The sequence below is a fragment of the Heteronotia binoei genome, chromosome 3 (assembly GCF_032191835.1).
Source record: "Heteronotia binoei isolate CCM8104 ecotype False Entrance Well chromosome 3, APGP_CSIRO_Hbin_v1, whole genome shotgun sequence".
Taxonomy (NCBI): domain Eukaryota; kingdom Metazoa; phylum Chordata; class Lepidosauria; order Squamata; family Gekkonidae; genus Heteronotia; species Heteronotia binoei.
Window position 1 is genome coordinate 19,449,243 of NC_083225.1, and position 27,767 is coordinate 19,477,009.

General features: G+C 50.1%; 1 protein-coding gene across 1 annotated transcript in view; it reads right to left on the reverse strand.

Annotated features, from left to right (window-relative positions):
* Positions 1 to 8,786: 8,786 nt before the first annotated feature.
* The window catches only part of SUGT1 (SGT1 homolog, MIS12 kinetochore complex assembly cochaperone), a 49,418-nt gene continuing 30,437 nt past the window's right edge, over positions 8,787 to 27,767 (reverse strand). The window contains exons 11-13 of the mRNA XM_060233553.1: positions 16,042 to 16,132; positions 13,140 to 13,318; positions 8,787 to 9,619 (exon numbers count right to left, since the gene is read on the reverse strand). Of these exons, the coding sequence (XP_060089536.1) occupies positions 9,518 to 9,619; positions 13,140 to 13,318; positions 16,042 to 16,132 (372 nt within the window). The 3' untranslated portion in view covers positions 8,787 to 9,517. The remainder of the gene's footprint in view (positions 9,620 to 13,139; positions 13,319 to 16,041; positions 16,133 to 27,767) is intronic.

Genomic DNA, 27,767 nt, shown 5'->3' on the forward strand with positions numbered 1-27,767 from the left:
AGCAGGGCTCTTCTGATGTTCTTCTCAGGGGAAGGCCTCAGACTCTCTGCCCTGTTGTCGGCCCTCCAGAGGAACTGGGTGGCCACTGTGTGAGACAGGAGGCTGGACTAGATGGACTCCCTGGTCTGACCCAGCAGGGCTCTTCTGATGTTCTTCTCAGGGGAAGGCCTCAGACTCTCTGCCCTGTTGTCGGCCCTCCAGAGGAACTGGGTGGCCACTGTGTGAGACAGGAGGCTGGACTAGATGGACCCTCCCTGGTCTGACCCAGCAGGGCTCTTCTGATGTTATTCTCAGGACGAGACCTCAGCCTCTCTGCCCTGTTGTCAGCCCTCCAGAGGAACTGGGTGGCCACTGTGTGAGACAGGAGGCTGGACCAGATGGACCCTCCCTGTTCTGATCCAGCAGGGCTCTTCTGAGGTTCTCCTCAGGGGAAGGCCTCAGCCTCTCTGTCCTGTTGTTGGCCCTCCGGAGGAGCTGCTTGGCCACTGAGAGGGAGTCAAATCCAGCAAGGCTGTTCTTGTGTCATAATATCCCATTGAAATCCCTCCTCTCTCCAAACCCTGCCATCTTCAGGCCCCACCTCCAAAAACTCCAGGTATTTCCCAACCCTACCAGTAGACAAGAGGTTAAATGGTTGGCTGCTGCCTTCCTCTGCATTTCCCTGGTGGTCTCCCAAGTGTTGACCCTGCTGAGTTTCCAAGAGTTGACACGATCAGGCTAACCTGGGCTCAGGGCTGGTTCCATGTTTTGAGGACGCCCTCCCCTCTTCTACCTCCCACCAGCTCCCCACCCAAACCTTCCTCCCTCCCCCCTGCCTGTGTGCCTTTCCCCACCTGCCTGTGAGCTCTCTCACTGCCCTTGCTCCCCTCTGCCTGCAGCCCTTTCCCCAGTGGTGCTGGGCAGTGAGTGTAGCTGGAAGCATGATGAAATTCTAGGAAATGAGTGAGAAGAGATGGACAGCTGGCCTACCGCAGAGCATGCTGATGCCAGCTGGGTAGGGCAACAATGCTGAAAGATGTCTGTGCTGGATGATTGAGTTTCAAAAGAGTTTACTCATGCACGGCTGCTTCACACTCTGTTTTTAAAATGCCTATTCTGTGTACCTTCCTTTAAAAGTGCTCTTATGGACATATGAAGCTGCCTTCTACTGAATCAGACCCTTGGTCCATCAAAGCCAGTATTGTCTACTCAGACTGGCAGCGGCTCTCCAGGGTCTCCAGCTGAGGTTTTTCACACCTATTTGCCTGGACCCTTTTTAGTTGGAGATGCCGGGGATTGAACCTGGGACCTTCTGCTTCCCAAGCAGATGCCCTGCCACTGAGCCACCGTCCCTCCTCTTATGAATTTGCTTCTCACAATGGAACATTGCTGCCTTTCGTTATAGTTTTCTGGTTCCTGAAATCCATAAGTTTCATCTACACACATATGCATCTAATGCACTGGGTGGGGGGGGGGGGGGAGGGGGGGGGGAGAGAGAAATTGTATGTCCTAATTCCAAACTTGTTCATTTTGATGTTCTCTTACAGAAGTGATTTTTAGCACTACACAATGACCAACTCACACGAAATGGTTTTGCATTAGTCAGGCACAAGTAGGCCACAACAGATATATCCCTTACTTGGGGAAAGCTCATCCGTAGGGTTGCCAAGTCCAATTCAAGAAATATCTGGGGACTTTGGGGGCGGAGCCAAGATCAAGGCTGTGACAAGCAGAATTGAACTCCAAGGGAGTTCTGGCCATCACATTTAAAGGGACGGCACACCTTTTCAATGCCTTTCTTCCATAGGAAATAATGGATAGGGGCACCTTCTTTTGGGGCTCATAGAATTGGACTCCCTGGTCCAATCGTTTTGAAACTTGGGGGATATTTTGGGGAGAGGCACTAGATGCTGTACTGAAAAATTGGTGCCTCTACCCCAAAAAAACAGCCCCCCCCCGAGCCCCAGATACCCGCAGATCAATTCTCCATTATTTTCTATGGGAATAAATCTCCCTAGGGAATAACAGAGTTCCTAGCAGACATTTCTCTCCCCTCCCCCCCGCTTTCTGACGACCCTGAAGTGGGGGGAGGGCCTCCAAACCAGGGGATCCCCTGCCCCCATCTGGGGATTGGCAACCCTACTCATCCGAATGACATAAGCGGCTCCAATGTGGAATCAAATCGTTTTCTCTTTGCCACTTCCTCTGCTGAGAGAGGCCAGCTAAGTCCTATTTGGACAGCTTTCCGATTTCAACGGCATGCTCGTTTTCACCAGCCCCGAAAGCAGATGCTTCCAAGAACAGATAAAGACAGCAAGTCAGCAGTTCTAATGGGAAATACAAAATGTTTTCAAAAAAAGATAGATGGTGGTGTGACTCTGAGGGCTCCTAGTGCCCCTCAGCAAAACACTTCTACAGCTGCTTGCTTGTCCAAAATATCAGATCCAGGTTGTAGGGGAAATGAAAGGCAGAGCTGAAGGAAGATGGACTTCCCCTTGTGGAAGAATTATACGAGCAACACATAAGGTGTTTCCAGGAGGATTGTGCGTGTGCATCGGTGCAGTTCTTTTGCCTTAAGCTACATGGTGAAAGCACAGTTAATTGAAGCAGGGAACTCATTACAGGCTTGGATTTCTTAATCTGTAGGGATGTTTTTGAAGACGAAAACAGCAGCCATTGTAGCTCACTGTACAAAACTTGACAAGTTGCTAATACACCCCTAATTTAATTTGATGGGACTGGAAGACCACCAGATGCTAAGAGTACGTGAGCGTTACAGTAAACCTTTTCTTCATTAATTTCCTCCCAGTCGTGAAACCTGCTAAGCATGCACGCTCTCAGCTGCTATGGTTGAACCTTAATGGGAAACAATAGGGCGCAATTTCCATCAAGGTTAAATTTGTGTTCAGGGTCACAGAGCCGTAGCACTGAAGCCGGACAAAATGCAGAGACAGCAAGGAGCTCCTTCCCTGGCTTCTCCATCTCGAGCATCTCCTCTCCAGCACAGAAACTAGAATTCCTCTGGGCTGCTGCATTGACTATTCAACTGTAATCTGTATAGTCTCATTGGAATGCTTCTGGTAGGAACAAGAGGAGTGCCTGCTATACAGACTATTTGTCTGCATTCATAGAATCACAGAGCTGGGAGGGGCCATAGAGGCCATCTAGTCCAGCCCCCCGCACAATGCAGGATTCGGCCTAGAGCATCCCTGACCAGTATTTGTCCAGCTGCTGCTTAAAGATTGCCACTAGGGGGAGAGGTCACTATCTCCCTTGGTAGCTGAGGCCACTGTTGGAACAACTCTTACTGTCAAAATGTTTTCCCTAATATCCAGCCAGTACCTTCCCACCCTTAATTTAAACACAGTTCTCTCCTCTGCTGCCATCAGGAACAGCTCCCTGCCCTACAGTTTGGTGTAGTGGTTAAGTGCATGGACTCGGGTTTGATTCCCCACTCCTCCACTTGCACCTGCTGAGATGGCCTTGGGTCAGCCTTAACTTTCAGAGAAGCTGCCCTTCAAAAGGCAGCTGCTGTAAAAGCACTCTCAGCCCCACCTACCTCACAGGGCGTTTGTTTGGGGGGGGGGGAGAGGAAGAGGAGATTGTGACCACTCCGAGACTCAGATTCAGAGTATGGGGCGGGATATAAATCCAAAATCATCATCTTCTCTAAGTGACAGCCCTTCAAAGACTTTAAGAGTGCAATCATGTCCCCCATCAACCTCCTCTTCTACAAACTGAACATTCCCCTCAGCCTTTTCTCAAAGCACTTGGTCTCCAGGCCCCTGATCATCCTTGTCACTCTCCTCTGCACATGCTCCGTTCCGCCCACATCCTTCTTGAAGTGAGGCCTCCAGAATGCAAACGATTCCCCTTCAATTGTGGGGGATCCAGACACCACAAACCAAAAGATCAGTGCAGTACACTCTCTGTCCTAAAGAGACACATTAGCAGGCACCATAATCTGAGGGACTGGTGGGACACCCCAGTAAAGATGAAAATGGTCACCACAATGGGGTTCTCGAAATGTGTCCGGAGTCAAAACACTGGTGTCATGTTCATCCCTAGATAAACTGAGGAACCAACAAGCACACCAACGAAGTGGAAATTTGTGGATCAGGGTAAGATATTATTTCTCCATCAATTTGTCCATAAATGATCTGGAACTTGTGGTGAGCGGTGTGGTGGCCAAGCCTGTAGATGGCACACAGCTATTCAGGATGGTGAGAAGAACCAAGGTCAACTGTGAAGAGCTTGAGGAAGACTTCTAAAACCGGGTTGGTGGATGTGGAGAAATGCCTTGCCTCCTAGAGAAGTGGCAAGCGGGTTGTAAAAGTTTCAGACCGATTTCACACTAGGTTTGTTCCAGGTGGAGAGCCCTTTTGCTGGGGAGCCAGTTTGGACTTCCCTGCCAGAGGCTGGAGTGATGGCCAAGGCACGCGTACGCGTGTATGCATTAAGTGTCGTCAAACCACTTCAGACCTATGGCGACCCCAATGCCTACCAAAGAGCCTACCGTTAACAGGTTGCTCAAATCGAGATGGGCCACCATGTTAATGCCTCTGGAGCAGCAGAAAAGCACAGGAGTCCAGTGGCACCTTAAAGACTAACCACATTTCTGGCAGGGGAGGAGCCAGTTTGGTGTAGTGGTTAAGTGTGCGGACTCTTATCTGGGAGAACCGGGTTTGATTCCCCACTCCTCCACTTGCACCTGCTAGCATGGCCTTGGGTCAGCCAGAGCTCTGGCAGAGGTTGTCCTTGAAAGGGCAGCTGCTGTGAGAGCCCTCTCCAGCCCCACCCACCTCACAGGGTGTCTGTCGTGGGGGAGGAAGGGAAAGGAGATTGTGAGCCCCTCTGAGACTCTGTCCTTGAAAGGGCAGCTGCTGTGAGAGCCCTCTCCAGCCCCACCCACCTCACAGGGTGTCTGTTGTGGGGGAGGAAGGGAAAGGAGATTGTAGGTCACTCTGAGCCTCTGTCCTTGAAAGGGCAGCTGCTGTGAGAGCCCTCTCCAGCCCCACCCACCTCACAGGGTGTCTGTCGTGGGGGAGGAAGGTAAAGGAGATTGTGAGCCCCTCTGAGACTCTGTCCTTGAAAGGGCAGCTGCTGTGAGAGCCCTCTCCAGCCCCACCCGCCTCACAGGGTGTCTGTTGTGGGGGAGGAAGGGAAAGGAGATTGTGAGCCGCTCTGAGACTCTGTCCTTGAAAGGGCAGCTGCTGTGAGAGCCCTCTCCAGCCCCACCCACCTCACAGGGTGTCTGTTGTGGGTGAGGAAGGGAAAGGAGATTGTAGGTCACTCTGAGCCTCTGTCCTTGAAAGGGCAGCTGCTGTAAGAGCCCTCTCAGCCCCACCCACCTCACAGGGTGTTTGTTGTGGGGGAGGAAGGTAAAGGAGATTGTAGGTCGCTCTGAGACTCTGCCCTTGAAAGGGCAGCTGCTGTGAGAGCCCGCTCCAGCCCCACCCACTTCACAGGGTGTCTGTTGTGGGGGAGAAAGGGAAAAGAGATTGTGAGCCGCTCTGAGACTCTTCGGAGTGGAGGGCGGGATATAAATCCAATATCAATATCTTCATGGGCAGTGACTCATGGCAATTCCTAAGCTACCACAAATCTGGTTAGCCTTTAAGGAGCTGCTGGACTCTGGCTCTTTTCTGCAGCCTTGCTCAGGTCTTGCCAACGGAGGGCCCTCATGGCTTCCTCGACTGAATCGATTCACCTCACGTCGGGTCTTCCTTGCTTCCTGCGGCCTCCCACTTTTCTAAGCATTATTGTCGTCATCCCGTAAGGTGACAGAAGTACTACTACTGATCTAGAACCCCGTGTATTTGGTTTTGGCAGTCCACAGAATGGGCAAAACTCTCCTCCAACACCACAGTTCAAAGGAATGAATCGATTCTCTCCCCGTCGGTTTTCTTCACCGCCCAGCTGTTCTGAAGGAGCTGAGGCGGACACTGTTTCTCTAGGAATGTTTAGGAGGCAATGCAAGGCCATTATACTTGGCCAGGACTTTTGATGAGGGTACAATTGTCAGGTCCTGGGAAAGACAGGTTGCTTACCTGTAACTGTGGATCTTCGAGTGGTCATCTGTGCATTCACACTTGTGGGATACTGCGCCTGCGCTGGTCCCCGATCGGTATCTGTAAGAAAGCCCGGGAATTTTCCGCGGTCGGCGCCACTGGGCATGCGCAGGCGTCCCATTGCGCACGCCCAACGGCGCCATCGCGGTAATCCCGCCAGTTCCTTTCTGACCGCTGCGCGAAGAAGCTGCGTTTTCCTCGTGTTCCCGGTCGGTGAGCTTCGGGTTTTACCCTTTTTTCCCCTAGCCTCTGTATATATTAGCCTGTTTGTTGTTTTCCTTAGAGTAGTAGTTAGTTCTTAGTTAGTTAGTAGTTCTTAGTTAGTAGAAAGGGACCAAGACTTCAACCTGCTGGAAGTGTGAATGAAGCGAGTCTGGTATGGTGGAGAGACTGCAGAACACGGGGCTTCGCTTCGCCTTGTGTTTTGAGCAACAGATGACCCCCAGAAGGCAACACAGTGTTTTCTACGTATGTGAATCAGGACCGAAGTGAGTAGTCGTGCAGTAAAGACTTGACCCAGACCCTCCCCTAAGTGACAAAGTCCCTACCTGTCTTTTTGCATCACTCAGTCAATAGCTGCACTGCATCGAAAGGAAGGTCTTCGAGCAATCCAAAATGCAAGCTCTTTAGCCCAAAGCATGGAACACGGAGAGGACTGCAGTTCAAAGACTCCTTTTCAGTGCACACTGGGATGCAGCTGAACGTGAGCTTTCCTCAAGAGCAGGGGGGGCCAACGGTAGCTCTCCAGATGTTTTTTACCTACAACTCCCATCAGCCCCAACCATTGGCCATGCTGGCTGGGGCTGATGGGAGTTGCAGGCAAAAAACATCTGGAGAGCCAACATTCCCCACCCGTGTGACTTAGACCATAAAGTGGCCAAGGGTAGCTCTCCAGATGTTTCTTGCCTACAACTCCCATCAGCCCCAGCCATTGGCCAGGCTGGCTGGGGCTAATGGGAGTTGCAGGCAAAAAAACATCTGGAGAGCTGCTGTTGCCCACCCCTGCTCGAGAGAGAACCAGCAGAGCTGCCAGCTGTGGAGAGGTCAGAAAAGATCCACAGGGGACTGGGCTGGCCCCTCCCAACAGGGCATGCAGTGACACACAGAATTCCTCATTCAGAAGATTTAAGAGCTGGAGCTCTAGAATTTTCCAGACTTGTTTTTTTTTTTGCCGTGTGTGTGTGTGTGTGGTGAGCACATTCTCCATAGTGGGGCTTCACCAGCCACACAGACTCATCATGGAGTTCTTCACTTATGGACAGAAAAAACAGTATTTTAACTTACAACAGTGGTCCACAACACGGTTCTTGTGGGCATCAGGGTACCCGCCATGTGTTCTGAGGAAGCAGGCGTCTGATGGGACTGCGCAGATTTTTCAAAACACTGCTACGGGAGCAACTACCACCACAGCACAAGGATCTGCACCATGTGACTGAAGGAAAGCTGTGGCAGCCATTTTGTGGCTGGCTCCACCTTCTGTGGCAGCCATTTTGTGGCTGGCTCCACCTTCTGTGGCAGCCATTTTGTGGGGCCTGCAGGCTGAAAGAGGCACTGACAGCATCCTCAGACTTCCCATTGTGTCTTGCAGAGTTCAAACAAACGTAAACCATGCTTAAAGGCAGAACAAGGAGGTAGTCAAGTCCCCTTAAAATAATTTATTTTAAAAAATCCAGTCTGGGTAGGGGGAAAAAGCTCCACTAGCAGCACTGAACCCACTGGACAGAGTTTAAAAGACCCAGCCTCACCATGTCTGGTTTTTCACCATACTGATAGCAAGAATAACCCCACTGGCCAGCCCATGGAAACAGCCAGGACAGGATAAGAAAATTATCAGATCAGATCACAGCTTGTGCGTTGCTAGTATGGTCTCCACTGTTTCAATTCAGGCACAAAAACAGTTATTCGGTAAGCAAGTGACATTATCCACCCCAACAACTACATGAGAAGCGATTTTAAAAATTATATAAAAAACAGCAGCGAATAGCAGCTTTTAAAAAAAAAAAAAAAAAAAACTTTTGGGAAAACTGTTGCCAAAAAAGGGAAAAATGAAAAATATTTCCATTGTTGCAGCATCCCCGTGTTCCTCTTTTAAGGAGGTTTTTTTTACTGAAGGTATTAAATGCTCTTGGAAAGGTTCCAGATGGGCACCTGAGGTTGTCTGCAGCAGGCATGAATCAAGGCTTGTGGCACCTTGGAGGCTTACAAATTCATTGTGGCACAGTCTTCAAAGTACGACTTGTTCTACTGGAAATGTGGGGAGGACGAATGTGATTTTGCACATCTATGCAAGAGCTGCTGAGTAAAAACGACGCATGCCCAACATTTTCAAGCTTATCAAGCGTAAGAAGGAGCAAACGTCCAAGACAGACGAACTACAGGCTCAAGTCTGAAACTTAATACGCTGAGATCTGTTGATACCCCAGAGCTATTCTGGCCTCCCAGAACAATTGCAGCCGCTCACACTCCCACTGTCCTGCTCGAGCACACAGTGTCCTGGGATCACAACTTTCATTAAGCATGCTATCAATCAGATCACAGGTTGGTTTTAGCAAAGCTGCCGGTTGCCCCTAAAACGGACCAAGAGTTCCGCGCGTTGCTTTCCAAGGAGATCAATTCTGTTTAAGATTGCACCGTCAGTCACGTAAGGTCAGACCTTTAGAAAAAGCGGTAACAAAACTGCGACCCGCAGCCAAGTCAGTAAAGTCTGCTCATTAGTTCAAAAACAGACAAAACCTGTTATAGAAAATAACCTTTATTCAATCTGAGGGTCCTTGGAGACTTAACTGGGCTAGTTACCATAATGTAAGAAAAACAGAGTTATGTCTGCAAAGATTTGGGTGTATTTTCAGCGGCCTCTTCTCTTGCTACATTCTGAATCAGTTTGTTTCCAATATGTTTTTAAAGAAAATACTTCCACTGAAACTGAAAAGTGATTTTGAGAATAAAAAAAAGGGCAGTTCTGGAAGCAGCCATCTGCTTTCCACAACTGCTTTTGTTTGATCAAAGCAGAATGAGGTTCACTTTATGGGAAAAACGCTCTCTTTACAGTTTTATTTGCACACAGAACAATCTTAGCACTGTAAGTGAGAAGTGTGTTGACCCTGAAGTCACTAGAGCAAATAATTTAACAGATATTATGTGCAGTTAATAAGGCAATAATCCTAAGTATTTCAATGAAGGTTCTGAAGAGTCCCTCAAAAGCACAACTAGACAGCCCAGTAGAGAAAAAAAATATGGTTAGGACCAGGGGGGTTTGGGATATCACAAAAAAGTCCCTTTGTGGACCGATGTGGCAATAAACTTTGATTCTTAAGCTTCCTGATCATACCTTTTAAACCTGCAGATTAAGGGATTCCTAAAGCATGTAAGATAAGAACAATCCTCCAAAAATAAAACAAAGTATTAATTGCTTCAGCTCCAAGGATGTTCTGTTCACACACAATGGATATGAGTGCCAGAGGAACAGGTTAGAATTTCTTCCACTCCATGTCGTCTGGAGGATTGACGTCTACTTTCCTTTTACCCACATCAGACCAGTTTGTGCTCAAAACAGTCCCACCGGATTCCATCTGCAAATATTTAAAAAAGAGAGAGAGATTCTATTTATTAAAAGTCAACCTGACTCTCCCTGACAGCACCCAATCCCAGTGGGTCCAGCAAATGCAAAAAATAAACATAAGGAGAGTCCCACTGGATCATATCACACCAGTGGTCCATCCAGTCCACCATCCTGTCTCACAACTCAAAGTTTGTTCAGTGGACAACCAGTTCCTCTGGAGGTACAACAACAGGACACAGAGACCGAGGCCTATCTAAGAACACAGGAAGAGCCCTGTTGGTTCAGACCAGTGAGAGTCCATCTAGTCCAGCATCCTGTCTCACACAGTGGCCAGCCAGTTCCTCTGGAGGGCCAACAACAGGGCAGAGAGGCCGAGGCCTTCCCCGAGAAGAACATCAGAAGAGCCCTGCTGGGTCAGACCACTGAGGGTCCATCTAGTCCAGCATCCTGTCTCACACAGTGGCCAACCAGTTCGTCTGGAGGCCCAACAACAGGGCAGAGAGACTGAGGCCTTCCCCTGAGAAGAACATTAGAAGAGTCCTGCTGAGTAACACCACTGAGGGTCCATCTAGTCCAGCCTCCTGTCTCACATAGTGTCCAGCCAGTTCCTCTGGAGGGCCAACAACACGGCAGAGAGGCTGAGGCCTTCCCCTAAGAAGAACGTCAGACGAGCCCTGCTGGGTCAGACCAGTGAGGGTCCATCCAGTCCAGCCACCCGTGTCACACAGTGGCCAACTATCTCCTCTGGAGGGCCAACAACAGGGCAGAGAGGCTGAGGCCTTCCCCTGAGAAGAACCTCAGAATAGCCCTGCAGGATCAGACCAGGGAAGGTCCATCTAGTCCAGCCTCCTGTCTCACACAGAGGCCAACTAGCTCCTCTAGGAGGCCAACAACAGGGCAGAGAGGCCAAGGCCTTCCCCTGAGAAGAACCTCAGAAGAGCCCTGCTGGATCAGACCACTGAGGGTCCATCTAGTCCAGCCTCCTGTCTCACACAGTGGCCAACCAGCTCCTCTGGAGGGACAACAACAGGGCAGAGAGGCTGAGGCCTTCCCCTGAGAAGAACCTCAGAATAGCCCTGCAGGATCAGACCAGGGAGGGTCCATCTAGTCCAGTCTCCTGACTCACACAGTGGCCAACCAGCTCCTCTGGATGGCCAACAACAGGGCAGAGAGGCCAAGGCCTTCCCCTGAGAAGAATCTCAGAATAGCCCTGCAGGATCAGACCAGTGAGGGTCCATCTAGTCCAGCCTCCTGTCTCGCACAGTGGCCAACCAATTCCTCTGGAGGGCCAACAACAGGGCAGAGAGGCCGAGGCCTTCCCCTGAGAAGAACATCAGAAGAGCCCTGCTGGATCAGACCAGTGAGGGTCCATCTAGTCCAGCCTCCTGTCTCACACAGTGGCCAACCAGTTCCTCTGAAGGGCCAACAACAGGGCAGAGAGGCTGAGGCCTTCCCCTGAGAAGAACATCAGAAGAGCCCTGCTGGATCAGACCAGTGAGGGTCCATCTAGTCCAGCCTCCTGTCTCACACAGCGGCCAACCAGCTCCTCTGGAGGGCCAACAGCAGGGCAGAGAGGCTGAGGCCTTCACCTGATGCTGATTCCTGGCTCTGGGATTAAAAGGATGAACATGGAGTGACCATGGCTAGTAGCCGTCCTCCATTAATCTTTGTCATCCCCTTTGGAGACTTTCTATAAGAACCCGGGGGGGAAATGCAAACAGAAGTACCACCATCAGAACTGAACCTCAGCCAAATGCTCCAGATGTACAAAACCGTCCTACAGACTGTAAAGGAAGAAGCCTTCCTTGACCTCTCTGGAAGCCCAATGGAGAAGACTTCTGAATGGGGGGTGGTCAGTCGAACTTCCAGCGAGGAAGCTACTGTTAATCGGAACTGAGCTGCTCAGAACTAACAGACAAGCCGATACAGGAAGGTGTTTTCTAGATATGTGGGTCCCAAGCCATGAAGAGCTTTACAGCCAAGCATCAGTACCTCAAATTGGGCCTGGAAGCAAGTTGGCAGCCAATGCAGCTCGTCTAATACAGGCACAATATAAACATCTTGGATGGCCCAAATTATTATTTACCAATGCAAGCTTGCAAACTGTCATCAAGGGCAGACCCACATAAAAAAAATATTACAGTAATCTAGTCTAGAAGTGACAAAAGCACAGATCAGTGCTGCTAGATATCTAACAGGGAAGACAATTTCTGCATAAGATGAAAGGAAGTGCTCCTAAAAACAGCTCTGATCACCACCACAACCACCACTGGGCGTGGTGGATTCAGTCTCAGCTTGTTCGCCCTCAATGACTCAGGACCAAGACAAGCTGCTTCTGGAGGCCTAGTGAGTGACTGATAAAAACTGGATGTCCTCAGCATACTGACGGCAACAATTCATTCAGGGGCTTCATATTTTAAAAAAAGGGCACTGGAGACAAGGCAGAGCTCTGAAGAAGAAACACGGTTCAAATGCTATACTGGTGATCCTGCCTCTCCAGTGGAAGCTATTTATGTACATTCTGTCAAAAAAAAAAAAAGCCCCAAGCTGGTCTGTGGTGTCAAATGCTGCTAGTATAACAAAAAAAATCAACTCTCCCAGGGGCAGAAGGGACTACTGGAAGGAAGAAGAAGATATTGGATTTATATCCCGCCCTCCACTCCAAAGAGTCTCAGAGCGGCTCACAATCTCCTTTCCCTTCCTCCCCCCCACAACAGACACCCTGTGAGGTGGGTGGGGCCGGAGAGGGCTCTCACAGCAGCTGCCCTTTCAAGGACAACTCCTACCAGAGCTATGGCTGACCCAAGGCCATGCTAGCAGTTGCAAGTGGAGGAGTGGGGAATCAAACCCAGCTCTCCCAGATAAGAGTCTGCACACTTAACCACTACACCAAACTGGCTCTCCAGGGGAACACAGCAAACACTTGCACCCGCTAACACCATCATCCACAGACAGATAACTGAATTCAACTCAGTAGTGTGTGGCAGGCTTTAAAAAAACCCAAACATCCCATTTTTGTTTGAAGAGGAAGAGGAGAGGTCTGGGAAATGAGCATCCTGCTATTCACTTTCTAGACAGCTAGCACTGAACTCCATTCAGTTCTTTCTTCCCACAAGGGAATGGATGTTAAAATGGCATTTAGAAACAGATACGCTGAAGCAGGTTATTATAGCCGCTATAAGGTTGGATCAAAAGAACCACAAACAGAACTCCATTTTGTGAAACAGACTGGCAGCCATAATATATTAAGAACCTAAGAGAAGCCATGTTGGATCAGGGCAATAGCCTATCTACTCTAACACTCTGTGTCACATCATGGTCAAAACCCAGGTGCCGTCAGGAGGTCCACCACTGAGGCCAAAATGCCAGAAGCCCTCCCAAGTGCCAAGGAGACAGAGCATCTCTGCCTCAGACCGAGTGTTCCAGCATCTATACGTTGTGCCTAATAGCCAATGGTGAGCCTCTGCCCAATCCCCTCCGTGTTTATCCGAGCACAGTCAACAGCGGTTAGGACAAGGCTGACAACTTACAAAAGATTTGTTCATGGCACGCCTCACTTCATCGGTACCATCCGAGTAGATCTGCTGGAAAAGTTTGTTTAAAGCTGCGTCGCCCTCCAGCTTTTCGTTCTTCTCTTCCTCTTTGATCTCACCCACCAATTTGTCCCAGTTTCTTGTATAATGAGAGGAGGACGGATACTGCATGGCGTCTGAAATTGTAAAATCAGTGGATATATGAAACATCCCACCCCAAACCATGAAGGGAAAGGAAAGGTCCCCTGGGCACCAGTCGTTTCCGACTCTGGGGTGATGCTGCTTTCACAGCAGAGTTTTTACGGGGTGGTTTGCCATGGCCTTCCCCAGTCAGCTACACTTCCCCCCCAGCAAGCTGGCTACTCATTTGACCGACCTCAGAAGGATAGAAGGCTGAGTCAACCTTGGGCCGGCTACCTGAATCCAGCTTCTGCTGGGATCGCACTCAGGTCGTGAGCAGAGGGCTCCGACTGCAGTACTGCTGCTTTACCACTCTGCACCACGGGGCCGCTTGGCTAAAGGAAAAGGAAAGGAAAGGTCCCCTGTGCAAGCACCACTCCTTTCCGACTCTGGGGTGACGTTGCTTTCACAACGTTTTCACGGCAGACTTTTCACGGGGTGGTTTGCCATTGCCTTCCCCAGTCCTTGACACTTTCCCCCCACCAAGCTGGGTACTCATTTGACCAACCTCGGAAGGATGGAAGGCTGAGTCAACCTTGGGCCGGCTACCTGAACCCAGCTTCCACCGGAATCGACCTCAGGTCATGAGCAGAGAGTTCAGACCACAGTACCACTGCTTTTCCACTCTGCGCCATGGGGCCACTAAACCACGAAGACAAGCCACAATTACTTTGTCCAGTGACTGTAGCTAAACGTCTTAGGCTTTGCGAGGCAAAACGGACATGCTGCAGTATTAAGAGTTGAAGACGAGAGAAGGCAAGTTGGGTTTTTATACCCCGCTTTTCTCTACCCTAAGGAGTCTCCAAGTGGCTTTTGATTGCCTTCCCTTCCTTTCCCCTGTGAGGACAGGTGGGGCCAGGAGAGTTCTGAGGGCATCCAGCAGGCTTCAAGCAGAGCAAGAGTGGGGACTCAAACCCAGATCTCCAGACTAGAGTCTACTGCTCTTAACCGCTACGCCACGCTGGCTTCCTGTCAAGTATTAAGAAAAAAACAGGACTGACACAGAGTCAGCAGGCTAAGAGCACAGACTATCTAGCCAGACACTGACATCTTTGCACATAGCGCTAGATCACAGGACCCAAAACAGATCCACACAAAATGGAACGAAAATGGATCTGGAGAAGCTGCATGCAGAAGCAGAATGAAGAATCGCTTTGTAATGTACTGCTGAAGCCGGAGAGGTGGATGACATTGACTGAGATTAAAACTGATACCCAGTTGTAGGTTTACAGCAGGCCAGTCCTAGGGCCAAAGTCAGAGATCATAATATGCATTGAGCAATACACACAGATGTTCTCTGGGCACTATCCCTCAAACAGTATGCGCTTCGCAGGGCATGCATTTCCTTCTCTTTTACCTATTATCACCCTGAGATTTTTAACATGGCAGAAAAGGTGGAGGGAAGGCAGCAAAGAGCACATAAAATGTAACACAAGGCCTGTATTCTCAAACTTGCTTCCTGTTTGCTTCTAAGTGCCATGATGGTTTCTTAGACAGAAAGCAGGCCACTAGTATCCACCGCCCCCCTCCTCTTTACAACAGTTGGGCAAGTAGTAAATCTATCTAGCCCAAGGATGTTTACGCTACCGCCTGGCTGGTAAAGCTGTGAGGTGCCTCTCCCTCAGATTCACACAGACAGTTCTTATCATGTCTCGGATAAGTGTGAGAAAAGGAGATGTTTTTAATAGCCTAAATTCCTTAGTAATAAAAGAGATACTGTGTAGGAACCTTTGAACCCGTGACTCAAATTGCATCTTTATAGAAGAAGAAGATGAAGATGAAATTGGATTTATATCCCACCCTCCACTCCAAAGAGTCTCAGAGCGGCTCACAATCTCCTTTCCCTTCCTCCCCCACAACAGACACCCTGTGAGGTGGGTGGGGCTGGAGAGGGCTCTCACAGCAGCTGCCCTTTCAAGGACAGAGTCTCAGAGCGGCCTACAATCTCCTTCCCCTTCCTCCCCCACAACAGACATCCTGTGAGGTGGGTGGGGCTGGAGAGGGCTCTCACAGCAGCTGCCCTTTCAAGGACAACCTCTGCCGCAGAGCTATGGCTGACCCAAGGCCATGCCAGCAGGTGCAAGTGGAGGAGTGGGGAATCAAACCCGGTTCTCCCAGATAAGAGTCCGCACACTTAACCACTACACCAAACTGGCTCTCCTTATACTATCCTTTGATGTAATCCTATATAGCAACTATGTACCCATGTATACGTCATTACTTCCAAGGATTCTGTCCTTGGTAAAGTTTCTGAGTTTCTACAACAAAGCAACTTTTGATTTAAGGGAGGGACGGTGGCTCAGTGGTAGAGCATCTGCTTGGGAAGCAGAAGGTCCCAGGTTCAATCCCTGGCATCTCCAAAAAAGGGTCCAGGCAAATAGGCGTGAAAAACCTCCGCTTGAGACCCTGGAGAGCCTCTGCCAGTCTGAGAAGACAATACTGACTTTGATGGACCGAGGGTCTGATTCAGTATAAGGCAGCTTCATATGTTCATATGATTTAACAACAAAAGACTGGTTATTGAGAAATATCGATACTTGACACAACCCGAAGAAGTCTAATTCTCTTCTGCCCCTCGCCTCCTGTACCGTAGCCAGGGACCTCTGAGCAGCTGAACAGAGACGGTAATAAGGGACCTTCATGAATGTGATCCCAGCAGCAGCCAGGCTAGAGAAGGGTTCAGAAAACAATGCGGATGTTCAAGCACAAACCCACAGACCTGAGGAGAAATGTTTTAGCTTTGGAGAACCTCCGTCTCCCTCCAGTTGCTCCCACCGCACAGCCTCCGGCTTCTTCAGTTTTATCTCGATCTGTGGACACAGAACAGCAAGGTTTCAACGCATTGCACCAGCCCCTTGGAGGGAAAACACAAAAGAAAGGGCCACCGGAATCACAGGCCGATTCACACACGACATGAAGTGTAACGTCTTGTGCCTCCGCATCTGCCGCCGCCATTGTGATGAATGAACTTTGGGAAGCCTGGGCCACTTCCTGGACCACCCCCCAGCCTGTATACAGCAAGCTGTGGCACTTCATTTTGCTTATTAAAATTTCAGAATGGAGAGCCAGTATGGTGTAGTGGACCCCTAATCTGGAGAATTAGGTTCAATTCCCCACTCTTCCACTGCCTGAAGCCTACTGGGTGACCTTGCGTCAGTCACAGTTCTCTCAGCACTCTCTCAGCTCCAACTACCTCCAAGGTGCCTGTTATGGGGAGAGGAAGGGAAGGCAATTATAAGCTGCTTTGAGACTCCCTAGGGTACAGAAAGGAAAGGTCCCCTGTGCAAACACCAGTCGTTTCCCACTCTGGGGTGACGTTGCTTTCACAAGGTTTTCACGGTAGACTTTTTACGGGGTGGTTTGCCATTGCCTTCCCCAGTCTTTTACACCTTCCCCCCAGCAAGCTGGGGACTCATTTGACCGACCTCACAAGGATGGAAGGCTGAGTCAACCTCAAGCCGGCTACCTGAACCCAGCTTCCGCCGGAGATCAAACTCAGGTTGTGAGCAGAGCTTAGGACTACAGTACTGCAGCTGTAACACTCTGCGCCGCGGGGCAGAAAAGAGGGTACAGAAAAGAGGGTTATAAAAACCTACTCCTCCTCTTCTTCATTCATGTCTCTTCTTTCCTTGTGGTTCAAAGCAGCTTACAACCATAGTTAAAAATGTCCCAGTTAAAATGAAAAACCAAAAAGCAAACTGCACGTCTTTCTCTTGGAGTGAGGCCTGTCACTCCAAGCCTCTCCAAGTGGGCAAGCCTGACAACGCCTCCTAAAGACCTCCAAGGAGGGCCCGCCTCTTTCAGGTGGCCCCTCCCAAAGACCTGGGGTCACGTTGGAAAAGGCCCTGAGGGCCCTGGCCAAGGCCAGAGGAGACCCCTCCCCAGCTCCATCCAGCACAAGGCATGCGGCAAGGAGAGAACCTGGGCCGGGCCGGGTCACGGTGCAAGCGGAGACAGCTGCACCGCTTGAGAGCCACAAAGTTCACTTGAGAACTCAGGTCAACAATCCGTTGACAAGACTACAAGGGGCACCGATTCCTCAAGCAACGCACACACACTCCACACGAAGGATGTCTAAACACGGAGGAAGGGAGGCCTCTCCTCAGAGGCAGCCTTGCTTTCCCACACACGGGGAGGAGGAGACGCCTCCAAGATGGCGCCTGACAGAACTCCCACAGCCATCGAAAAACAAAGCGTCTTTTCAGGTCAAGCTTCTGTTTGTTCGATGGAAATGTAACGCATTGGGCTTTTTTTTTAAATTAAAAAAACACTGAACTAATTAGAGTCAAAACGGGGCTTTGATGCCATTTTGATGCTCTTATTCAGCCTGCTATTAAGAAGTACACAAATCTTTACAAACCGAACTGCGCTAATTTTTCCTTGGCAGAGTGATGATGAGTACCATAACAGAGGTACCTACCCAGGGGCTTCTCCATCTCCTACTTTGGCTTCGTTTTATTCTCGTGATTTTGTAATCAGCCATAGAAGAGAATAAAGAGCCCCATGGCGCAGAGTGGTAAAGCTGCAGTACTGCAGTGGGAGCCCTCTGCTCACGACCTGAGTTCGATCCCAGCGGAAGCTTGGTTCAGGTAGCCGGCTCGAGGTTGACTCAGCCTTCCATCCTTCCGAGGTTGGTAAAATAAGTCCCCAGCTTGCTGGGGGGAAAGTGTAGATGACTGGGGAAGGCAAGGGCAAACCACCCTGTAAAAAAGTCTGCCATGAAAACGGTGTAAAAGCAATGTCACCCCAGAGTTGGAAACAACCGATGCTTGCACAGGGGGCCTTTCCTTTCCAAGAAAAGCAGCCCCGTGGCGAGAAGTGGTAAAGCTACAGTACTGCAGTCTGAACTCTCTGCTCAGGACCTGAGTTCGATCCCGGCGGAAGCTGGGTTCAGGTAGCCAGCTCAGGCTGACTGAGCCTTCCATCTTTCCGAGGTCGGTCAAATGGGTCCCCAGCTTGCTGCAGGGAAAGTGTAGATGACTGGGGAAGGCAAGGGCAAACCACCCCGTAAAAAGTCCGCCATGAAAACGTTGTGAAAGCAACATACCCCAGAGTCGAAAACGACTGGTGTTTGCACAGGGGACTACCTTTACCTTTTTACAGAAGAGAATCCACCAGGAACAGTCTTTTCTGAATGGCCCAGAGAGCAAATCTATGCCATCGCTTCGAACCGCAGTAAAAGGAAGAGTGAAACGTTTGAGTCCCCGAGTGCTGACAGGGCGCCGTATCACTCTGAAATGCGGCTTGCTCTATATTATGTCCGGATTAATGTATTCTGACAGTGAGCTCTCGCAGAGCAAATTCACAGTTCTGCTAAAGCCAGGATAACCTGGGGAACCCTGCAGCCCCGAGAACAAGGACACCTTTGTGAATGGCGACCGAGGAACGTCTCAGAGCCAGCGGCTCGAATACCACACTGATTGGGATGAGAATGTCCACCCCGGGAATTCAGCTCAGCAGTGTAACTCAAGATACTCAAGTGAGCAGCCGTGCTGGTCTAATGCAACGGAATAAGGTTTGAGTCCGGGGGCAGCTTTAAGGCCAACAAAATTTAATTCTTGGCATACGTTTTTGCTTAAACCCACAAAAGCTTAAACCCGGAATTAAACTTCGTTGGTCTTGAAGATGCCCCTGAACTCAAACTTTGTCCTTAAGATACTCAGAGCATTCAAGTCTAACCCCCAAAGGTGCTGATTCCAGTCTTTTTCGTCAGGCCAGCCGGTTCAGTTCAAGATTTAAGTGTGCTCCTTCCTGGCTAGGTGCTGACATGCCCCTTTCTGCTTAACAAGCAAAACCAGTGAACGGTCAAGCACACATCTGTCCCAGAATCTGGTGACACTTTCAAGAAAAACGAGATTTATTCCAGCCTAAGCTTTTGTGAACTGCAGCCCATTTCGTCATGTGCAATGACAAGGGGGGGGGGGGGGGAGGGCTCCGGATCCAAGGGAGCTGATGACGGAGCAAAAATGTGTTGCTCGGCAGAATTCTCCTGGGCTCCTGGCTATTTTCGCCACTACAGACAAACAAGGCACGGGGTTGCATTGCTGGAATTAACAGCTGTTCAAGTTTCCCCGAGCAAAATGAAAACTAATTGTTCCCCAGGCAGCATCCTTACCCCTCCTCCTTAAATTTCCGCTTGGGGGAACAAACCAATCAAAGGTGATGTCATACTTCTTTCATCAGTTAGAAAATGGTGTGTGTGTGTGTGGGGGGGAACATATTCCAAGCCGGGCTGTCCATAGCACAAACCTGCCCTGTACCGAATGCAATGTTTTTGGGAAGCTAAAATGTGGCAAACCACTTGACGACCTCGTGCTCAAAACTCAAGACACTGGCAAAATAATGAAACCCAAAGGCAAGAAGCTTGTCTAGAGCTCCGGAGTTCTGCCAATAGCTCCCCGTCAGATATCACAGCCAGTTCATTCAGAACGCAGATCTAGATGGGTGGCTGCGGTGGTCTTCAGCAGCAGAACGAAGTCTGAGTCCAGCAGCACCTTTGCATCTGAAGAAGTGTGACTGCACACAAAAACTTTGCTGGTCTTAATAGTGCCACTAGACTCAGACTTTGTTCTAACGCAGATCTAAATCATCGCTCGGGTGCCAGAGCTGGCGAGGGCAGGGCTCGAGAGAACAGCAATCAAAGGCAAAAAGGAATACGAACCCAGTGTACTCCCTGTGCGGGTCCACCGTGCCTGTTCAGAAGTGCCACGGCGCTAAATGGGATTTACCCCCCAAGTAAGGCTCCAGGCCCTCCCAAATCTCAGGTCAATCCCCGTTCAAGGAAGCTTAACTGCAGCTCGCCGCAATGCCTGGATTGAGTCGCAGCTCTGGATACAGCTCAGGAAATCTGTTGCATTCTGGGAAAGGCAGGAAACAGCAATCCTGCACCACAGATCACCTGTTCAAGCTCCAACCAGGGCTTGGCTCTCAACTATGATTTCATGAACATATGAAGCTGCCTTCTACTGAATCAGACCCTCGGTCCATCAAAGTCAGTCTTGTCTTCTCAGACTGGCAGCGGCTCTCCAGGGTCTCAAGCTGAGGTTTTTCACACCTCTTTGCCTGGACCCTTTTTTGGAGATACCGAGGATTGAACCTGGGACCTTCTGCTTATCAAGCAGATGCTCTACCACTGAGCCACCGTCCATCCCCAATACAGTTCTTTACTTCATTTATACCCTGCCTTTCTCCCCCAGTGGGACCCAAAGCAGCTCGCCGCGTAGCAGTCTGATGTAGTGGTTAAGTGTGCAGACTCTTATCTGGGAGAACCGGGTTTGATTCCCCACTCCTCCACTTGCACCTGCTAGCATGGCCTTGGGTCAGCCATAGCTCTGGCAGAGGTTGTCCTTGAAAGGGCAGCTGCTGTGAGAGCGCTCTCCAGCCCCACCCACCTCACAGGGTGTCAGTTGTAGGGGAGGAAGGGAAAGGAGATTGTGAGCCGCTCTGAGACTCTGGCCTTGAAAGGGCAGCTGCTGTGAGAGCCCTCTCAGCCCCACCCACCTCACAGGGTGTCTGCTGTAGGGGAGGAAGGGAAAGGAGATTGTGAGCCGCTCTGAGACTCTGATTCAGAGAGAAGGGCAGGGTATAAATTTGCAATTCTTCTTCTCCTCCTCCTCCACTTGCACCTGCTGGCATGGCCTTGGGTCAGCCGTAGCTCTGGCAGAGGTTGTTCTTGAAAGGGCAGCTGCTGTGAGAGCCCACTCCAGCCCCACCCACCTCACAGGGTGTCTGTTGTGGGGGAGGAAGGTAAAGGAGATTGTAGGCCACTCTGAGACTCTGTCCTTGAAAGGGCAGCTGCTGTGAGAGCCCTCTCCAGCCCCACCCACCTCACAGGGTGTCTGTTGGGGGGGGGGGAGGTAAAGGAGATTATGAGACGCTCTGAGACTCTGTCCTTGAAGAGGCAGCTGCTGTGAGAGCCCTCTCCAGCCCCACCCACCTCACAGGGTGTCTATTGGGGGGGGGGAGGTAAAGGAGATTGTGAGCCGCTCTGAGACTCTGTCCTTGAAGGGGCAGCTGCTGTGAGAGCCCTCTCCAGCCCCACCCACCTCATAGGGTGTCTGCTGTGGGGGAGGAAGGGAAAGGAGATTGTGAGCCGCTCTGAGACTCTGTCCTTGAAGGGGCAGCTGCTGTGAGAGCCCTCTCCAGCCCCACCCACCTCATAGGGTGTCTGTTGGGGGGGGAGGTAAAGGAGATTGTGAGCCACTCTGAGACTCTGTCCTTGAAGGGGCAGCTGCTGTGAGAGCCCTCTCCAGCCCCACCCACCTCATAGGGTGTCTGCTTTGGGGGAGGAAGGGAAAGGAGATTGTGAGCCGCTCTGAGACTCTGTCCTTGAAGGGGCAGCTGCTGTGAGAGCACTCTCCAGCCCCACCCACCTCATAGGGTATCTGTTGGGGGGGGGGGGAGGTAAAGGAGATTGTGAGCCGCTCTGAGACTCTGTCCTTGAAGGGGCAGCTGCTGTGAGAGCCCTCTCCAGCCCCACCCACCTCACAGGGTGTCTGTTGGGGGGTGAGAGGTAAAGGAGATTGTGAGCCGCTCTGAGACTCTGTCCTTGAAGGGGCAGCTGCTGTGAGAGCCCTCTCCAGCCCCACCCACCTCATAGGGTGTCTGTTGTGGGGGGGGAGGTAAAGGAGATTGTGAGCCGCTCTGAGACTCTGTCCTTGAAGGGGCAGCTGCTGTGAGAGCCCTCTCCAGCCCCACCCACCTCATAGGGTGTCTGTTGGGGGGGGGGGAGGTAAAGGAGATTGTGAGCCGCTCTGAGACTCTGTCCTTGAAGGGGCAGCTGCTGTGAGAGCCCTCTCCAGCCCCACCCACCTCACAGGGTGTCTGTTGTGGGGGAGGAAGGGAAAGGAGATTGTGAGCCGCTCTGAGACTCTTCGGAGTTGAGGGTGGGATATAAATCCAATATCTTCTTCTTCTTCTCTCCTCCATTTTATCCTAAAAATCATTCTGAGAAGTAAATGAGGCTGAGAGCATTCAGCTGGCAGAGTGGAGATTTGAAGCTGGCTCTCCTAGGCTCTAGTCTAAGTTATGGACAATGGCTCTCGACTGGCACAAGCCACCGTTTTGGAGTGATGTTGGAACTGAGCTGCTCTCTGTTGGACCTTGAAGACATTTCGAGATGGCTCCCAGCAAAATGCTTAGGCAAGTGACCACTTCCACCTTCCTGCTTTGGAAAAGCCCAAGGAGAAGACGGAACCTACATAAATCGCCTGCAAAATCTGAAAGGAATTCCATCAGCAGCTCTTCTGCTGTAGCTTTGCGACTACAATCCTGACTTCCACCCCTATGCTATGTACACCCTCTCCTGTTTTGCTGCGCATGGCTCTGAAAGGCAACCGTTGCTTCCACTGGGAAATGCTTCTTCATCCACTCCAGCCATAAAGGGGAGGGGGGGAGGATTCACTAAAATGAGATCTGCGTGAGCTTTAATATGTGCTGCACAATACCCCTGAGCAGGTACCACAGCGTTTGTCTAAATGAACTATCATTTCCTCAGGTGGAAAAAACAAACCGGCACGGTCAACATCTCCCAAGTGAATCGGCTCAAACAGATGCAGTGTCTTCTGCCCACAAGAACTGCACAGGCGTTGCTGAGATGAACCGGGCTATGAAGGGAACGGAACGAGGGGCAGTCTCCGGCCTGCCTGTATGCTCCTCTCCCTCTGGAATTCAATTCAATACTTCTAGCAGAAAAACAGGATTTTCTCCCTATTTAATCCACAAAATAGAATTTGACCTCTCTTTTACAGACCAGCGATGCACGCTGAACTATTTGTTCTATTATCAAAAAAGGAAGGGGAGTTTATCTTTGAGTTTCTCAATTATGGGCTTGGATTGTTCCAGAAAAAATAACGAGGGGTTTGAATTGTTCCAGAAAATGATACCTTTGCTACTGAGCTAAATGCCCTTTGCAAAGTCAGATTTTTAAATTCTGACCCACATATCGATAGCTCGAGGGTACCACCCTTCCCCTGCAGCTTTCACTTCAGACAAGATAATGTTACTTTTTGAGACAGCACATTTACGGAACGACCTAATTTCCCACTGCCTCTCAGGCGGCAAAGACCTATTTTTTTGGTTCCTTTTTATGCATACACTGTGATAATTATATTATTACAGACTATTGAATTTGTTCATAAACTGTAATAATCTGAAAACGAGCAGCTTGTAAAAACGAAGAACAATCGTGACAGGACGCGGCAGAAACCGTTCAAAGCTAAACGACAGGCCAGGCCAAACACATCTTTCTTTCGAAGCCGCCACCAAACGGAACGGCTGACACCTACGTTGTATTTTAGTGCCCTCTAGTGGCAGGTGAGGCAACACTTAAAGCAAAGCAAAGCAAAGCAAATTTTATTTTTATATCCCGCCCTCCCCCACCAGAAGGGCGGGCTCAGGGCGGCTCACAGACATGACAAGCATGATTCGGTTAAAATAGACAGCAATGGTTTAAATAATACAATTACATGAATTAATAAAGTTTAAAAATATAAAAATAAGAGAATAGGAGATTAAAAGATATAAAAATATAAAGTAGGTAGAAATAGGTGCTATATTTCTGTCGGTCATAGTTTACATATTGTCATACATCAGTTCCAATTTCAACATAAAGTGGCTAAAATTACGATAGTTAGTCAGTTTGGTCAGGTCCTGTTCCAAATGAGAGCTGAAAAAGATGGGTTTTGCAAGCCCTGCGGAACTGATTCAGATCCCGCAGGGCTCGCACCATCTCTGGGAGTTGGTTCCACCAACGAGGGGCCATTAGTGAAAAGGCTTGCTCCCGGGTTATCTTAAGTCTGGCCTCTTTTGGCCCAGGGATTTGTAGAAGGTTTTGGGAGCTGGATCTTAGTGCTCTCTGGGGAATATATGGGGAGAGGCGGTCCCGTAGGTAGGCAGGTCCTCGGCCATATAGGGCTTTAAAGGTGATAACCAGCACCTTATAGCGAACACGGTAGACAACACGGTTAAGAGTTCCTGTAAGAGACCTGATACCTTAACGCGAAGGCTGTTTCCAAAGGCAGCTGGTCAAGACTACCTACCTTGCCAGGACCTACGGCAAAGTGGGTCCCTCTGCGCTGTTAGCTACTGAACCGATTTGTGTGAAATATGGCAGGACGTTTTGCCTCTAAGGCAAGGGCATTCCACTGATACGAACTTCATTCGATGGCAATTCGAATCCAGCTTCTATTTTTCAACAAATATACCTGAGGGGCTTGCATGCAAAAGCTCGTGCCTTGACTAAAACTTCTGTTGGTGTTAAAGGTGCCTGACTGGACTCTCACTTTGGTCTACATGACTGCTTTGTTCTTCTGCAACAGAAGCCCCACCCCCAAAATGTACCTTTCCCACTCCTTAACCTGCATGTGCTCAGTGACTCGCCGGCTCCCACTGCCCTCCCCACTCCCCTTTCCCGGTCCCTCTTCTGAGGGAACTGATCCCAGGACATCCTCCAGGGGCCACCTGAAGATCGGCAGCCCAACGTCGGATGACATCCACAGAAAGCTCTTTATGCTGCCTTCTCGACTCCCCAGCCACGCCCTCTGCCACCTCTTTGCCAGCTGTCTCCAACCTTTATCTTTGGTACTTCCCGAAATTATGGATACCGCCCCCCCCCCTCCACATCCAGGTCCCTGTCGTTCCTTTGTTTGCAACCTGCAAGTCAGCTCTGCAGGTGTCAGGACCCGTATTCTGTCTCCTGTCGTATTTTGCTTTCTTTTGTTCTCTCGCTGTGCTGACTGTTATGCCTGCCCTGTGCACTAGTCTGGTGAAGGTTATTAGCCCCCCAGCCACCCAAGGTTGCTTGTGGAGATGTTCCTTCCCGCCTGGGAATGGAAGGGGATGCTTTGTACCATCTGGCCAGGGATTGCTTTTGCTTTTCAGGCTGGGATTGTGAACTGTGTTGTAAATGGCTAGACCTTCAAAGGTCTTAAGGGGAGAGGGGAAAAGCCCAGCCTTTTTGGAATTACTTAACGCTGTCCATGCTTATCGCTCTCACTGCAGGCAAGCCAAGCCAAGGGAGAAGTCTGCACTTGTAACATATCAATAAAGCTTTCCTATGTCTTCATAGTCATAAGTCTATCTGAGTGTCGCTTGGCAAAACCTCAGAGCAGGCCAAGTATATTAGAGAGCAAAGATTCAATGCCATTTTCAGAAACGTATTTATTGCTCTCAACAATACAATGCAATATTCTCCAAATTTCCATCCTGCACAAGAACAGTTTAAGGGTATTTAAAAAAAAACAAACTACTTGGAGTAAAGTATTATCACCAAACCGTCTTCCAAAGTGGTATAATAAATAAGGCATTTAGTTTAGTAGCCTTCAAAACATTTATCCAATTCAAACTACTCGTCCCATGTAATTCCAGAACTCTGCTTGCAGAAATGCCAATGAGAAGCACTTGCAAACAGTCAAAGGCTGAGAAGGCCAAGAAGGCCCATTCCCCACAAGACACCCTGCGCACTCAGAATGGCCTCCACCAAGTTTCTCTCTCACCCATGGTGGAGAAGAGTGGGGGGGGGGAGTGGAGAGGGAGGAGTTTAAATGGCCAAAGAGCTGCCAGAAACAGAAGATTTTATGAAGAAGATTTTGGATTTATATCCCGCCCTATACTCTGAATCTCAGAGTCTCAGAGCAGTCACAATCTCCTCGACCTCCCCCCCCCCCCACAAACACCCTGTGAGGTAGGTGGAACTGAGAGTTCTTTTATAGCAGCTGCCCTTTGAAGGACAGCTTCTATGAAAGCTATGGCTGACCCAAGGCCATGCTAGCAGGTGAAGTGGAGGAGTGGGGAATCAAACCCGGTTCTCCCAGATTAGAGGCCATGCACTTAATCACTACACCAAAATGACTCTTGCAATCTCCTTTATCTTCCTCCCCCACAACAGATACCCTGTGAGGTGGGTGGGGCGGAGAGGGCTCTCACAGCAGCTGCCCTTTCAAGGGACAGAGTCTCAGAGCGGCCCACAATCTCCTTTCCCTTCTTCCCCCACAACAGACACCTTGTAAGGTGGGTGGGGCTGAGAGGGCTCCCACAGCAGCTGCCCTTTCAAGGACAGAGTCTCAGAACGGCCCACAATCTCCTTTACCTTCCTCCCTTACAACAGACACCCTGTGAGGTGGGTGGGGCTGGAGAGGGCTCTCACAGCAGCTGCCCTTTCAAGGACAGAGTCTCAGAGGGGCTCACAATCTCCTTTCCCTTCTTCCCCCACAACAGACACCTTGTAAGGTGGGTGGGGCTGAGACGGCTGGGGCTGATGGGAGTTGTAGGCAAAAAACATCTGGAGAGCTACCGTCGGCCACCCCTGCTCTAGATTGATCCTGCACTGAGCAGGGAGTTGGACTAGACGGCCTGTACGGCCCTTTCCAATTCTATGATTTTTATGCTCTTTAGGAGGCAACTGAAGATGGTTATATTTAGGACAACGTTTGGTTAAAGCAGTCCACTAAAGGACCTAGTTGCTCTCTCCAGGGGCAGTTCTCAGCACTTCATCTTGGCCCTTTTCATCCTGCCATCCTAGCACAGAAGAATATTAATCTCCATAGCGAGAGTCCACTGCAAAGACCCCGGGCCCTCCTTCCCCACGCAAGTGCAAAAAAAAAAGGAACATGCTTGCTGTGTAAGTTCTTAACAGGAAAAAAAACTGTTTGATTCAAAGAAGTCCCGACGAACCCGTTCAACACGCAAGCGCCAGCCACGATACAACTTTCTGATATCAGTAAGCATGATCAAAACAAATCCAGTGATTGAACGAAAGGCATTCTGGGTGGGGAAACAGCAGCTCTTTGCTTACAAAAAGTGGGTCTTTGCTCCTTGTCAGAAGAAGAAGAAGAAGATATTGGATTTATATCCCGCCCTCCACTCCGAAGAGTCTCAGAGCAGCTCACAATCTCCTTTACCTTCCTCCCCCACAACAGACACCCTGTGAGGTGGGTGGGGCTGGAGAGGGCTCTCCCAGCAGCTGCCCTTCCAAGGACAGAGTCTCAGAGCGGCCTACAATCTCCTTTACCTTCCTCCCCCACAACAGACACCCTGTGAGGTAGATGAAGATACTGGATTTATATCCCGCCCTCCACTCCGAAGAGTCTCAGAGCGGCTCACAATCTCCTTTCCCTTCCTCCCCCACAACAGACACCCTGTGAGGTACATGAAGATATTGGATTTATATCCCACCCTCCACTCCGAAGAGTCTCAGAGCGGCTCACAATCTCCTTTACCTTCCCCCCCCCACAATAGACACCCTGTGAGGTACATGAAGATATTGGATTTATATCCCGCCCTCCACTCCGAAGAGTCTCAGAGCGGCTCACAATCTCCTTTCCCTTCCTCCCCCACAACAGACACCCTGTGAGGTACATGAAGATATTGGATTTATATCCCGCCCTCCACTCCGAAGAGTCTCAGAGCGGCTCACAATCTCCTTTACCTCCCCCCCCCCACAACAGA